General features: G+C 42.0%; 1 protein-coding gene across 2 annotated transcripts in view; it reads right to left on the minus strand.

The window, feature by feature from the left end:
• VWA3B (von Willebrand factor A domain containing 3B) overlaps positions 1-14,460 on the minus strand; it is a 232,069-nt gene that overhangs the window by 87,146 nt on the left and 130,463 nt on the right. For both annotated transcript variants that reach the window (XM_037736937.1, XM_037736936.1), the window contains exons 13-14: positions 13,301-13,399; positions 7,710-7,892 (exon numbers count right to left, since the gene is read on the minus strand). In XM_037736937.1, coding sequence (XP_037592865.1) covers positions 7,710-7,892; positions 13,301-13,399 — 282 coding nt within the window. The remainder of the gene's footprint in view (positions 1-7,709; positions 7,893-13,300; positions 13,400-14,460) is intronic.

The raw sequence follows: 14,460 nt of genomic DNA on the forward strand, positions 1-14,460 counted from the left end.
CCTCATATATGTTCTCTTTTGAAAAGTGTCTGTTCATGTCCTTTGCCCTCTTTTGAATGGGGTTGGTTGTTTTTTTCTCGTATATCTGTTTTAGTTCTTTGTAGATTCTGGATATTAGCCCTTTGTCAGATGGGTAGATTGCAAAAATTTTTTCCCATTCTGTTGGTTGCCAGTTCAGTTCACTCTAACGATGGTTTCTTTTGCTGTACAGAAACTCTGAATTTTAATTAGATCCCATTTGTCTATGTTGGCTTTTGTTGCCATTGCCTTTGGTGTTTTAGTCATGAAGTCCTTGCCTATGCCTATGTCCTGGATAGTTTTGCCTACGTTTTCTTCTAGTGTTTTTATGGTGTTAGGTTTTATGTTTAAATCTTTAATCCATCTGGAGTTAATTTTAGTGTAAGGTGACAGGAAGGGGTCCAGTTTCTGCTTTCTGTACATTGCTAGCTGGTTTTCCCAACACCATTTATTAAACATGGAGTCCTTTCCCCATTGCTTATTTTTGTCAGGTTTGTCAAAGATCATATGATTGTAGACGTGTGGTATTGCTTCGGAGGCCTCTGTTCTGTTCAGTTGGTCTATGTCCCTGTTTTGGTACCAGTACCATGCTGTTTTGATTACTGTAGCCTTGTAGAATAGTTTGAAGTCAGGTAGGGTGATGCCTCCAGCTTTGTTCTTTTTGCTTAGGACTGTCTTGGCTATGTGGGCTCTCTTGTGATTCCATCCATATGAAGTTTAAAGTGGTTTTTTCCAGTTCTGTGAAGAAGGTCATTGGTAGCTTGATGGGGATAGTGTTGAATCTATAAATTACTTTGGGCAGTATGGCCATTTTCATGATATTGATTCTTCCTAACCATGAGCATGGAATGTTTTTCCATCTGTTTGTGTCCTCTCTTATTTCCTTGAGCAATGGTTTGTAGTTCTCCTTGAAGAGGTCCTTTACATCCTTTGTTAGTTGTATTCCTAGGTATTTTATTCTCTTTGTAGCAATTATGAATGGGAGTTCACTCTTGATTTGGTTCTCTGTTTGTCTGTTATTGTTATATAGGAATGTTTGTGATTTCTGCATATTGATTTTGTATCCTGAGACTTTGCTGAAGTTGCTTATCAGTTTGAGAAGATTTTGGGCTGAGACGATGGGGTCTTCTAAATATACAATCATGTCATCTGCAAATAGAGACAGTTTGATGTCCTCCTTTCCTAATTGAATATCCATTATTTCTTTTTCTTGCCTGGTTTCTCTGGCTAGAACTTCCAATACTATATTAAATAGGAGTGGTGAGAGAGGGCATCCTTGTCTAGTGCCTGATTTCAAAGGGAATTATTCCAGCTTTTACCCATTCAGTATGATATTGGCTGTAGGTTTTCTGATGCTACAATTATTTCTTTTATAATTTGCTTGAAAAACCTCCTGTAGCCAATCGATAAAATTTTTTCTAACAACAAGTTCTTTCAGTTTTTATTTATCTGATAATATTTTTATTTCCCCTTCATCCTTTAAGGATAGTTTTGTGAAGTTTTGGGTTACTAATACCTGTAATCTCAGCACTTTGGGAGGCTGAGGCAGGAGGACTGCTTGATGCCAGGAGTTCAAGACAAACCTGGACACCATAGTGAGACTCTGTCTCTACCAGTAAAAAAATTAGCCAGGCATGGTGGTACACACCTGTAGTCCTAGCTACTTGGAAGGCTGAGGCAGGAGAATGACAGGAGCCTAAAAGTTTAAGGCTTCAGTGAGCCAAGATTATGCCACTGCACTCCAGCTTGGGTGACAGAATAAAACTCTGTCTCTAAAAATAAAATAAAATAATAAAATTTGTGGTTAATGGTTCTTTCCTTTCATACTTGAAGAATACTGTGCCACTTTTCTCCTGGCTTCTTTGGTCTTATACAAAAAGCCTGTTGTCAAATCTGCTATTGAATTTGTAACACATTTGTCCATTTTTTCTTTGTCTTTAATTTCTGGATGTTTAACTATGACATGTCTTGGCATGGATTTCTTTGGGCTTATCCTGTTTGGAGTTTACTCAGATTATTGGATCTGTATACTTGTATATTTCACCAACTTTGGGAAGGTTTCAGCTTTTACTTTGTCACTTTCTTTTGGTCCCATTTTCCTTCTCTCTTTGGTGGACTCTGATGATACTAATGCTGGGTGTTTTCTCATTGTCTCACAGATCCCCTTGGCTCTATTTATTTATTTTTTGGTCTATTTTCTCTCTGTTGTTTAGAGTGACTGAATTTTATTGTTCTGACCTCAAGTTCACTGATATTATCCTGTCATCTCCACTTCACTATTGAACCTATTTGCTGAGGTTTTAAAAATTTCTATTCTTGTAGTTTTCAGTTCTGAAAGTTCCACTTGGAATTTTTTTTTACAATTCCTACTTATATTCTGAGATTGTCTATTTGTTCATTCATTTCAAGAGAATTTGTACTTGATTGTAGAAGCATTTTTATGACAGCGTCTTTAATATCCTTGTCAGATAATTCCAACATATGATTCATCTCAGTGTTGGCACTGATTGTCATTTCTCATTCAGACGGTGGCTTTCTTGGCTCTTTGTGTGATGGGTAAGTTTTTTACTGGATTCTAGGCATTTTCAATTGTGTGAGATTTTGGGTGCTATTTGAAATATTTTATTTTACTTGGTAGTTGCCCTGCTTAAATTTAGCATGTGGGATTTGTCCTACTTTTGTGGGTTTCTGCTCCAATGGCAGTTTGATTTTCAGAAGCTTTTGGTATTATTTTGATCTTCTTTGTTAATCTGGTGCCATCCTGGCTTGCTCCTACTGGTCCCTGCTGCTGCTGCCTGAAGAGACAGGAGGGGTTTCCCTCTGTCAGGCTTCCAGGTGTCTCTTGGCGCCTCCCCTGCTGTCCTCTAGGTGTTCCTGTGTCTCTGGGTGGGGTAGGAGAGCCCTTGGCCCACAGGGACAGTTTTCTGGAATGGGCCACTGGTTCTAGCTGGGCCTCTCCTGCCTGTTCTTCCCACACACTTTGATGTGTCTCTGCAGGAGGGGAGTCTCAGGCCTGCAGAAACAATGAGGCTTCCCAGATGGACCACTGGTAGCTGTATCCCTTTAGCAAGTTCTGCCCACCTATCCAAGTACACATCCTCCTCTGGTGTACTTCTTATATGTATGGGGACTGTTACAGATAAACTTCACTTTCATTTGGGTACAACCATGTATCTGGTGGGTTTTCCCAGCTATTTTTGTCAAGGTGAGCTGTCAGAGTGGCAGGATTAAGAGTTCAGGCTGGGCGCGGTGGCTCAAGCCTGTAATCCCAGCACTGTGGGAGGCCGAGGCGGGTGGATCACGAGGTCAAGAGATCGAGACCATCCTGGTCAACATGGTGAAACCCCGTCTCTACTAAAAATACAAAAAATTAGCTGGACATGGTGGCGCATGCCTGTAATCCCAGCGACTCAGGAGGCTGGGGCAGGAGAATTGCCTGAACCCAGGAGGCGGAGGTTGTGGTGAGCCGAGATCGCGCCATTGCACTCCAGCCTGGGGTAACAAGAGCGAAACTCCGTCTCAAAAAAAAAAAAATAAAGAGTTCAGCTGTCTTTTTGTGGGATAATTTTTTTCAATTTGTTCATAGACAGAGCTCTTAAGAGTAGGAGGTTGATAGGGTACTGAGTAGTCCACCTAGTGCTGCATCCTTCAGTCTCGTCAACGCTGAATGAAATGGAGCCTCAGTCCTCCACTGGGTCCTGCTGACATTATGGGGAGGACCACCGTAGGGGCTAGTCCTGTTTCACACTTTGTCCTTTGGTCTCATGCTGTAGTGTGAGTGTGAAAGTGAGGCTCCCCATCAAGCCTCACTAACACCAGGGATAGGGGGAAAGCGGAGTGTGGCCTTTCCCCACCTTGCTTCCTTTTTCATGTTCACTGATGCTGGCTGTTTGTAGAGGCCCAGTTCCATGCTGAGTCCTGCTGACACGAGGACTGTGGCAAAGCACAACAGTGACTAGGCTGGCTCACATTGCCTGGTTAGGTTGCGGTGCTGCCTGATAGGAGTGGAAGGTCGGCTTGACACTGGGTGCCATGGACACTACCCTGGTGGGGGACTCAGCACTGCTGCTCCTGTCCGCACAGGGATGAGAGATCAGCTTCCCTCTGATATTACCCTCTCAGAGAATGTAAGCAGCACCGCTTCCAGAAGGAGAATGAGCTTTCCACTAAGTCTCACTGACAGAGCCTCAGCAGGGAAATCAGAACATTGCTCTCTGCTTCCACCATGTAGGGATGGAAGCTCAGCTCCCTGGTCAGCTCTACTATTCCACAAGGCAGGGAGATCAGAGCACAGTCACTTGTTTCCATGAAGCAAGAGACTGGGTGAAAGATTAGCTCCCTGTTTGGCACCACTGAAATCCCAGGGGAGGGGATGCAGTTTGTTTCTATGGTATATGACTGGAGCAGAACAGGTATTACCAAAAAACGTTTTCTGTTGTTAAGCCGTGCTCTTTTCAGTCATTTGGCTGGGGCTTTCCTGGAGCATTTTTTTTATCAGTGCTTGTTGGACATCCCAGGTTGAAGAAGCTTCTGCAGTGCCCTTCTGGGATATGTGAATAGAAATAAAGTCCCAAGGACTCATTGTCAAGGGACCTTAGAACTTGAAGAATGACATGACAATGAAGTTTTTGGGTTTTTTTTCCACTTTAAGTTCCAGGATACATGTGCAGAACATGCAGGTTTGTTACATAGGTAAATGTGTGCCACGGTGGTTTGCTGTACCTATCAACCTCTCACCTAAGTATTAAACCCCACATGCATTAGCTATTTGTTTTGATGCCCTCCCTCCCTTTGCCCCCTTCCCCCAACAGGCCCCAGTGTGTGTTGCTCTCCTCCCTGTGTTTATGTGTTCTCATTGTTCAGCTCCCATTTATAAGTGAGAACATGCGGTGTTTGGTTTTCTGTTCCTGTGTTAGTTTGCTGAGGATAATGGCTTCCAGCTTCATCCATGTCCCTGAAAAGGACATGATCTCATTCCTTTTTATGGCTGCATAGTATTCCATGGTGTATATGTCTCACATTTTCTTTATCCAGTCTATCACTGATGGGCATTTGGGTTGGTTCCATGTCTTTGCTATTGTGAATAGTGCTGCATTGAACATATGTGTGCCTGTGTCTTTATATTAGAATGATTTCTATTCCTTTGGGTATATACCCAGTAATGGGATTTGGATTTCTGGGTCAAATGATATTTCTGGTTTTAGATTCTTGAGGAATCGCCACACTGACTTCCACAATGGTTGAAGAATGGCAGGACAATGAATCCTTTTTCCTCTTTTGGAGTTATTACCAGGGCTTTCTGGTTTTGAGATGGAGGACTTACAAGGGATGGCAGTACTCTATCTTTCCTGGAACTGGAAGTCTCTCTTATAATTTTTCTTATAATTATTCAATAAGAAATTTTTTTTACATATTAACCTATGCAGTTAGCATCATCTTTACCTATGCTTTTTATTCCTTAGCATAGATTCGTATTTCCATCTGGTAAGATCTTCCTTCTGTCTAAAGTACTCCCTTCAATATTTCTGTTACTGCAGGTTAGTTGGTGACTAATTCTTTTAGTTTTTGCCTATTTTTTTTTTTTTATGAGACTGGGTCTCACTCTGTCAACCAGGCTGCAGTGCAGTGGTAGGATCTCGGCTCACTGTAGCCTCGGCCTCCTGGGCTCAAGTGATCCTCCTGCTTCAGCCCCACAAAGCAGCTGGAACTACAGGTGCAAACCACTATGCCCAGCTAATTTATATATACATTTTTGTAGGGATGAGGTCTTGCCATGTTGCCCAGGCTGGTCTTGTATTCTTGAGCTCAAGCAATCTGCCTACCTCAACCTCCCAAAGTGCTGGAATTACAAGTGTGAGCCACTGCACCTGGCTGTTTTTGTGTATCTTAAAAAGTCTATTTTATCTTCCTCTTTGAGAGATATTTTCACTGTGCACAGACACTCTGTGGACAGTCCCTCAGTATTTTAAACATGTTTCTCCACTGTCTCCTCACTTGCATTATTTCTGATGAGACACCTGCTGTCATCTTTGTTATTGTTCCTCTGTGCACAATGTGTCTTCTTTCTGTTATTTTAAGATGTTCTCTTTGTCACTGCTTCTGGAAAGTTTGACTCTGCCTTTGTCTGGTTTTCTTCATGTTTCTTGTGCTTGGGATTCATTGCGGTTCTTTTGGATCTGTGGGTTTACAGTTGTAATCCAATTTGGAAAATTTTTGGCCACTGCTGCTTCAGTTATGTGTTTATTAGGTGGTTTGGATTTTTCCATGACTCACTCATGCTCTGTTTTTTGGTTTTGTTTGTTTCTTTTTATTTTTTTTTTTTAATTTGAGTTCTCTTTCTTCTGTGTTACATTTTGGATAGTTTCTATTGCCGCCTTTCAATTCACTAGTCTTGTGTTATGCAGTGTCTGATCTGCTGCTCCTCCCATTCCATGTATTTTTCATTGCTAGAAGTTTAATTTGTGTCTTACTTGTACCTTTCATGTCTCCCCCACAGTTAAAATGACTGTTTTAATGCTCTAATAGTAACATTGGGTTCTGGGTCTATTTTAAGTCTTCGGTTTGCTTTTCCTCCTCATTATGGATCTGTATTTTCCTGCTTTTTTGCATGCCTGGTACAATTCAATTGTATGCATAGTTGATTTTACTTTGTTAGGTGGTGAATATTTTTGTTTTCTTTTAATTATTCTTGGGGTTTGTTCTGGGATGCAGTTAAGTTAGTTGGAAACAGTTTGATCCTTTTGGGCCTTGCATTTAAGATTTTCTAGGTGGAACCAGAGTGTTTGGTTGCTCCCACTACTGAGGCAGGACCTTCCTGTGTACTTTATCCAATGCCCAACCTAAAGGATTATGAAGTTTTCAATCCTCACTAATGGAAGCACTCTTCCCAGCCCTCTGTGGCTTAAAGCACTGGTCCTTCCAGTCTCAGGTAGTTCACTCACATGAAGCCCTGATCAGTATTCTGACTTGTCCTGCTACCCCTTGAATCTGAATTTAAAGTCACTCCTCAGAACATAAGACAAAAATCGCATACCCTAGAAGGGCATCCTTGAAATGCATATGCACAGGCCAAGTTTGGAGTATGGGAGAACAGAATTATATTTTCTTTCTCTCATTAGCCTATTAGAATAAATTGCTTTATCAGGTAGTCAAATGGTTACATAGTCTGAGAGGTCAGCAAGCAACTAACCACCTACATCTGACATTGTTTAGTTTTCTACAAATATCTGTGCATAGCAGTGATTAACAAATTTCATATGTAGACCCCTGAGTATCTTGTTAAAAACACAGATTCCTTACGTTTGGCAAAATGTTGATAATTGTTGAATTTAAATTATAGGTACATGGGGTCCATATATGCCTCAACTTTCGTGTGTGTTTGAAACTTTCCGTAATAAAAAATTTAGAGGAAAACAAAATATATGCATTGATTCATAATTCCTGGGCCTCTGTGCTTACATCTTGCTTTAGTATCTCTGAAATGGGATGCAGGAATCTGCTCAGGTGCCCTAGCTTGGGTGGTCTTTGGACTATACTTAGAAACACTGGTACACTCATCGTTAAGTGATTCATTTGTTTGACTTAGTTATTTTTATGGTTGCTATTTTCCCAACGAAGGTATTATCCAGGGACCTCCAGCCTGTAATGCTCAAATAAATGAACATTCCCTTCTTAGCCCACCAAGTTCTTACCTGAACAGCCTCTGGAGGAGTGGGATCCTTGCAACCAAAATTATAAAAATGGAACTCTCCTCCAGTCAAAGCAGCAATCTCTTTCAAAAATCTGTTTGCAATCTCATCATTGTAATTGAAGGAGATGGTATAAATAGGAATTTCCTGAAAAACTTTGACCTGGTCTATAACCATTTCAGGTGGCTGAAACGGTAAGTTTTGGAGAGAGGCGGGAGGGAGATGGAAAGAGAAGAGATAGAAAAGAATATGAAAATCCTCAGTATTAACTTTAGATACTCAAATAGTAATTCCTTACACAGTGGTGAATGGCTTCTTATAAACATGTCAATTCAATTCAATCAACAACAACAACAAAAACGACTGCCAGATAGTGAGAGTACAATGATCCCTAAGACATGGTCCTTGGCTCTCAGGTCTCTCAGTTAGGTGGGACAAAGAAGATAGGAGAAAGATTTGGCTAACCAAGTCACTCAACTTTAGGTGCACCTGAAGTTAGAGTCCATGCATTTAAAGTGCTGGGCTAAAAAAGAGCAATTTCCAGCTTCCACCATGCTATGGTCAACTCATTTCCCACAGAGAGTGAAGGAAGAGATGTTTTATTTAAGGTCTTCCTATGTGCTGTGCATTTATCTGAGAAACTGAAGAAAGCAGGGAGGCTCTGTGAGGAATGGATTGAGGAGTCCCAGAGCTGAGAGAGCCTTCTTCACTGTACATAGGAGGTAGTCAGGGAGTGGGCCCACCACTCCAGAGGTCAGAAGAGCTGCTGAAATGAGTGCTGGAAAGGGGCATGGTTAGTCAGTCTGTGGTGGCAAGAGGTTTGTTTCAACTTTCTGATTCTGCTTTTCAAAGCTCTGAGGATATAAATCAGCAAAAGGACTCATCAACGGGGAGCGGGCAGAAGGACAGGAATGGCTATTTCCCATTGCAGGGATGGAGCTCCCTCTGTCCTTGACGGGCACTCCCACTCTCTGCCCAGCTCCCCAGCATCATCCTGGGGCACTTGAACATCATGCCAGTTTAGCATGATGGGATCACCTGAGACTGGCAGCAGGGATGGGGCTTACAATGATACACATGAGTCTCTCTCCCACTCACACTGTCTTCAGCTGTAAGGATTGATGGAAATAGCTCCAGTTAGAGACCTGGGCTTGAAGCTCATCCAGCACTGCCCATCTGAATGACCTTGGGTATGTCCTGTCTAATGTGAGTTTCCTCATCTGTGCCTCAGAACTAATACACCCTCCTTATAGGGTTGCTGTGAGGAGTAAATGAGATGACGTTCCTCGGAAGGCATTCCACAAATACTTGTTGAGTACCTTTCATTTGCCAGGCGCTGCTGTCAGCCTAGGATAATGCCAAGCAGCACCCTGAGCCACTTTCCCCAGTTCCCTTTGCTCCGAGTCTAAACAGCTGTGCAGCCAGGGCTACCTTCATCCACACACATCAGCTGGAGTAGCAAGAAGGGCAGAGATTCTGTCTCCTCTCTGCTGGAAGGAGGTCTGTTTGTGCATGCACAGGTTGATCACCCTGCACCTTCCCCATCTCCTGTCCTAACATACTTCATGCTAAGACTTTAGCCATTAGTTTTATTTAGGATGGTGCAAATGCCTTCTTCACGTCCATTTTCTTGATTCCAGTCCAGGCGAGCCCCTAACTTCAAAGAATTCCCAAAATGACTGCAGTTAAAGCTGCATGGGGCTGTTCCTAGCAAAGACCCTGCCAGTTTACACTATGGATGCCCAGCAAAGGACACTTATCCAATGCGTACATGATTCCATTTCAATGAAGACTAATACTTCTAGAACCCCTTTGACCTGCTTAATTTTAAAGACTGTATCCCTTTATAATCCTTCCCCAGACATTTAATAAGCAAGCAGGAAGCTAGTGTCCATATAACATCTGTGTCTATTCTTTCAAGGAGAAAATTCTGCTGAATATTTGACATAATACTTCCCTTATCCTTACACATTCAGTTCCTATAAAGCCAGTGAAAATTCAAAAGCAAATAGAAATTGAGTGGTACATCTCAATCTTCTACATAGAACATGAATATCAAATATCAATTTGCCTTTTGGAGAGAATCCAAGGAATAATGCAAAAATAAGTAGACTGCATGTGTCAAAAAGGCAGCGTTGAATTTGGAAGTCCTCAAAAGCTTCTAAATTATGTTTGGTGTAATTTGTACATTTCTGACTCCAGCTTTTTTTTTTTTTTTTTTTTGAGATGGTGTCTCACTCTATCATCCAGGCTGGAGTACACTGGTAGGATCTCAACTCACTGCAACCTTTACCTCCCAGGTTCAAGCGATTCTCCTGCCTCCTCAGCCTCCTGAATAGCTGGGATTACAGGCACCCACCACCATGCCTGGCTAATTTTTTTGCATTTTTAGTAGAGACTGGGTTTCACCATGTTGGCCAGGCTGGTTTAGACCTCCTGACCTCAAGTGATCCTTCTGCCTCAGCCTCCCAAAGTGCTAGGATTACAGGCGTGAGCCACAGTGCCAGGCCTGACTCCAGCTATTATCCATATCATTGGTTCTCCATCTTTGAGTGGACCCTCAGAATCTGGTGAAATATATTGATCTTCTCTCCCGAAAAAAAAGTTTGAGTGTATTTTGTATATGTTATTGGGAGATTCCAGAGCCCCGGAAGTCCATACTGGACTGTAGATCAAGAATTCTTCTCAACGCACTGCTTGCAGGGGTGTTGCATATGACATCCTCTTTGGGGGTTGCTATTTAGCAGTATTGATCAAAACATGGACCTTGCAGCTGAGTCCACTTCTCAGAATTTACACTACAGATATACTCACTCACATGCAAAACAATATATGCACAGAGCTCCTTTGGCAAGACTGTGTAAAACAGAAAGATTGAAAACAATCTGAATGTGCATCTGTAGGGGACTAGCTAAATAAGTAATGGGATAGCCATGCGACGGGACCTAGAAGGGAATGAGGAGGTTCTTTATGAAACGATACGAAGCCATCTCCAAGGTATATTGTTTGATGAATAAAGGTGTACAGTCATGTATATAATATGCTAACATTTACTTTTGTAAAAAAGAGGAAATATATATGAATACATTTTTTGCTGCATAATACAAACCATCTCTGAAAGTGGATACAAAAAATCTAGTTACATCAGTTGCCTCCTAGCTGGTGAAAGAGGTGAGAGGGAGAATTTTCTCTACCTATGCGTTTCTGCCTTTGTGGTTTGTACAATGTGAATGCATTACTATTCAAAAATTAAACAAAAATGGCTTTAAGGCTGAAGTTTCATTAAATTCACATAACAGAATGTGATGCAGTCTTTGAGAAGGATGCTCCTGAAGAATTTTTCATGACTTGGAAAAATGCATGTGATAGGTTAGATGGGGAAAAAAAGAACACAAAATTCAATTATGAGTAATTTAAATTTCCTCCCTTTTTCTTTTTTTCTTAGAGACAGGGACTCACTCTGTTGCCCAGGCTAGAGTGCAGTAGTGCTATCATAGCTCACTGCATCCTCAAACTCCAGGGTTCAAACGATCCTCCTACTTCAGCCTTCTGAGTAGCTAGGACTACAGGTGCATACCACCATGCCCAGCTAATTTTAAAATTTTTTGTCGAGACAGGGTCTCAATATGTTGTCCAGGCTGGTCTCGAACTCCTAAGTTCAAGCAATCCTCCTGCCTCAGCCTACCAAAGAGCTGAGATTACAGGAGAGAGCCACCCCACCCAACCAAATTTTCTCCTTTTTAATGCTTATCTATGTTTTCCAACTTGACCATCATGTAAACAATTTTGAAAATCAGTAAGAGTATATTAAAAAGAAAAATACACCTTGAGCTGCCTAGATGTCTCTCAAGTTGGAATCTTCAGCTTACATGGTCCCAAACTTCAGCTCCATATTTCTAGGGGTTTCTGGACATCCATGTACTACAGGCTCACAAACAGTTTCCTCCATGAGCCGCCCCCAAGGCTACTTGCCTCTGCTTGAAATTTGTATTTCAATCAGTTAATATCATAATCAGTGTAAACCAGAAGTCAGTCATTCTGACTCCTTTCTGCCATGTTCCTATCTTCTCCTCACCTCCCGCTCACTGCTTCCAAACTGGCCACTGGGTCCTGTTGATGCTGCTTCTGGCGGTTCACGTCTGGAGTCAGTCCCCTCCTCCCATTCTTGCTGCTCCTGCGTGAGGCTGGTCCTTTCCAGCTTTCATCAAAGACCTGGTGGCAGGCTGCAGCAGTGCCAGCCTTTCCCTGGCACAACTGAGGCACGTTTCTGAGATCAGATGGGTAGGATGACCCACTCCTCCGGGAGTTCCTCTCTGTGCTGACACCACCCTTCTAATGTGGCATTCAAAAACTTTCAGTCTCCCCCAACCCAACATTTTTGCCTCCACCCTGATCTTCTTCCGTTGTCCCTGCCCTCAGCTTATTTCTCTGAGCTCCCCCCCGACCATACTTCCACACCTCTGTGTCCCTTCTGCCCAGGACAGCAACAGTGTCCTCTGCTGCGAAAATTCCTTCTTCTCTTTCCAGACACAGCTCAAATTTCCCCGCCTTGCGGGAACCTGCCTGGCCTTCTCTCCATCTCTACAGCAAAATCCATCACTCTGTGCTCCTAGACATAGCACAGTCAACCCTGTTCCCCGTATTGTATTAAACTGTATACATCTAGCACACTCCCCAAAGAACAAGCGTGTCAAAGGCAGGGATGAGCTATTATTCATCTTTGTAGCCTCAGACCCTGGCACCACACATGGAATAGAAGACAGACATGATGAACTGCTTCCAAAGAGAAAACACACTAAAGTTGATAGAAAAAAATAATTTAAAATAAATTTTCACTTTACACACTCCCTTTCTGCCATAAATCTAAAGCTGTAGTAAAATCCAGATGCTTACTCTCTGAACTTTAATCCCTGAACTTTTTGCCACGGGGTATTTTAGAATATTTGCCTAGCAGTCTGCATAGGCAAACATCTCACAAGGAAGGACACGAGTTGACACTAATTCACTCTAGCTGCTAATTTACGCTATGCTGGCCTGAAAATCCTTCGATTTATTTAACGCCCCGAGTACTCGTCTTTCATTCACAAAGCTCAAAAGAAGATGAACAGACTCCTCTAAGACTTTTCCAATATTTTCCAGTCAGGCTAAACAAAACAAAGGAGATTTCACTAGAAAGGCATGTTTTTGTTTAAATGAGTTCTAAGTAAAGCCAAGGACATTATGCGATGACATGTTTAGATTCAGTATCCAGACGAAGAAAAAAATCAAAAAGAATCTCCTCGCTCTTTGTTTGTAATAAAATATAAACCAGTCTTCAGTGGAAGGCAGATGCCTCCTTTCATGGGGCTGGTCTCCAGGCCAGGGGTGTGTGTCACACTCACCAGGCAACATTCGCTGTCTCATAAATTCTCAGAGTTTCCAGAGACAAAGGAATCTCTCAGTGTATTTGCTCATCTCAGCTCTGAGTCCCTGAGCCAGTGAAGTGTATCTCCACGGCTTTTTGGCAGCAGCTGAAAAGGTCTCCCAAACCCGTTTCCAGCATTTGCTTTCAGAGCATCAGTGAGGCCCTCTTTGTTCCCAGCTCTGATAAGTACCTGATCAGGTCTCCCATCAGTCAGAAGGTAGATGGCCTGTGTTTCTTTATCAGCAAAAGCAGTTTTCAGGGCACTCAGGGTGTTTGTGGAACTTCCAATCTATGGAAAAAAGAGAGACATACCAAGGACACCTTTTTGAATCTCAAAAAAGAACTCACAGCAAGTATTTATTTTCTGCTTCCAAACAAAGAAGAAAAACTACTTGTGAGATAAAAGATAAATTAAAATTAGATTGAGATAACAATTTAACCCCAATGATTCCAAGAAACATATCCCAGGATGTGCCACGAAGTCTCTATCCGGGCAGTCTAAGGGCTGCTAGAAGCCAGGACTGTGGATTTCCTGTCTTGATGACGGAGATCTTAATGCAATTTTATTTGTTTGTGTTTCTATGTGAGATGCTAACTCAGTTACTGCTCACTCGTCTGTCAACAGAGCTTAAACTTGCACCCTAAATACACTGTGGCATCGTATTGGTTTCAAACCAGGATTTATTCATGATACCCAATATTTGGCAAACGTGAGTGTGGTATCATTAGCAATCTAACAATGTACATGTAGACATATCTAACATTACTTAACAAGTTCTGATGAAATATATACCTACTTTCAAGTGCATGAACCCACCTATTATCAGGTCTTATATGAAAGCACAGTATTGAATGAGGGACTTTAAATGTTCTGCTTTACCTATGATGGGAATAACCAGACATATATCTGCTATACCATCATATATGAGTCAAATTCAGAATCAATAAAAAGGAATATGTTATGGCTTATTCTTTCTCCTACACATAACATCAATCGTAACACCATCTGCAATTCTTTTTTTTTTTTTTTTTTTCAACAGGGTCTCAGGGCTCCATTGTAGTGGGGCTGTCTCAACTCACTGCAACCTCTATCTCCTGGGTTCAAGCAATTCTCCTGCCTCAGCCTCCTGAGTATCTGTGACTACAGGTGTACACCACCATGCCCAGCTAATTATTGTATTTTTTTTCTATTTATTTATTTTACTGCATTTTAGGTTTTGGGGTACATGTGAAGAACAAGCAAGATTGTTGCATAGGTAAACATGTGGCAGTGTGATTTGCTGCCTCCCTCCCCATCACCTACATCTGGCATCTCTTCCCTTGCTATCCCTCCCCAACTCCCCACCCCCC

This window comes from Cebus imitator, unplaced genomic scaffold, assembly GCF_001604975.1.
Source record: "Cebus imitator isolate Cc_AM_T3 unplaced genomic scaffold, Cebus_imitator-1.0 Scaffold31, whole genome shotgun sequence".
Classification (NCBI taxonomy): domain Eukaryota; kingdom Metazoa; phylum Chordata; class Mammalia; order Primates; family Cebidae; genus Cebus; species Cebus imitator.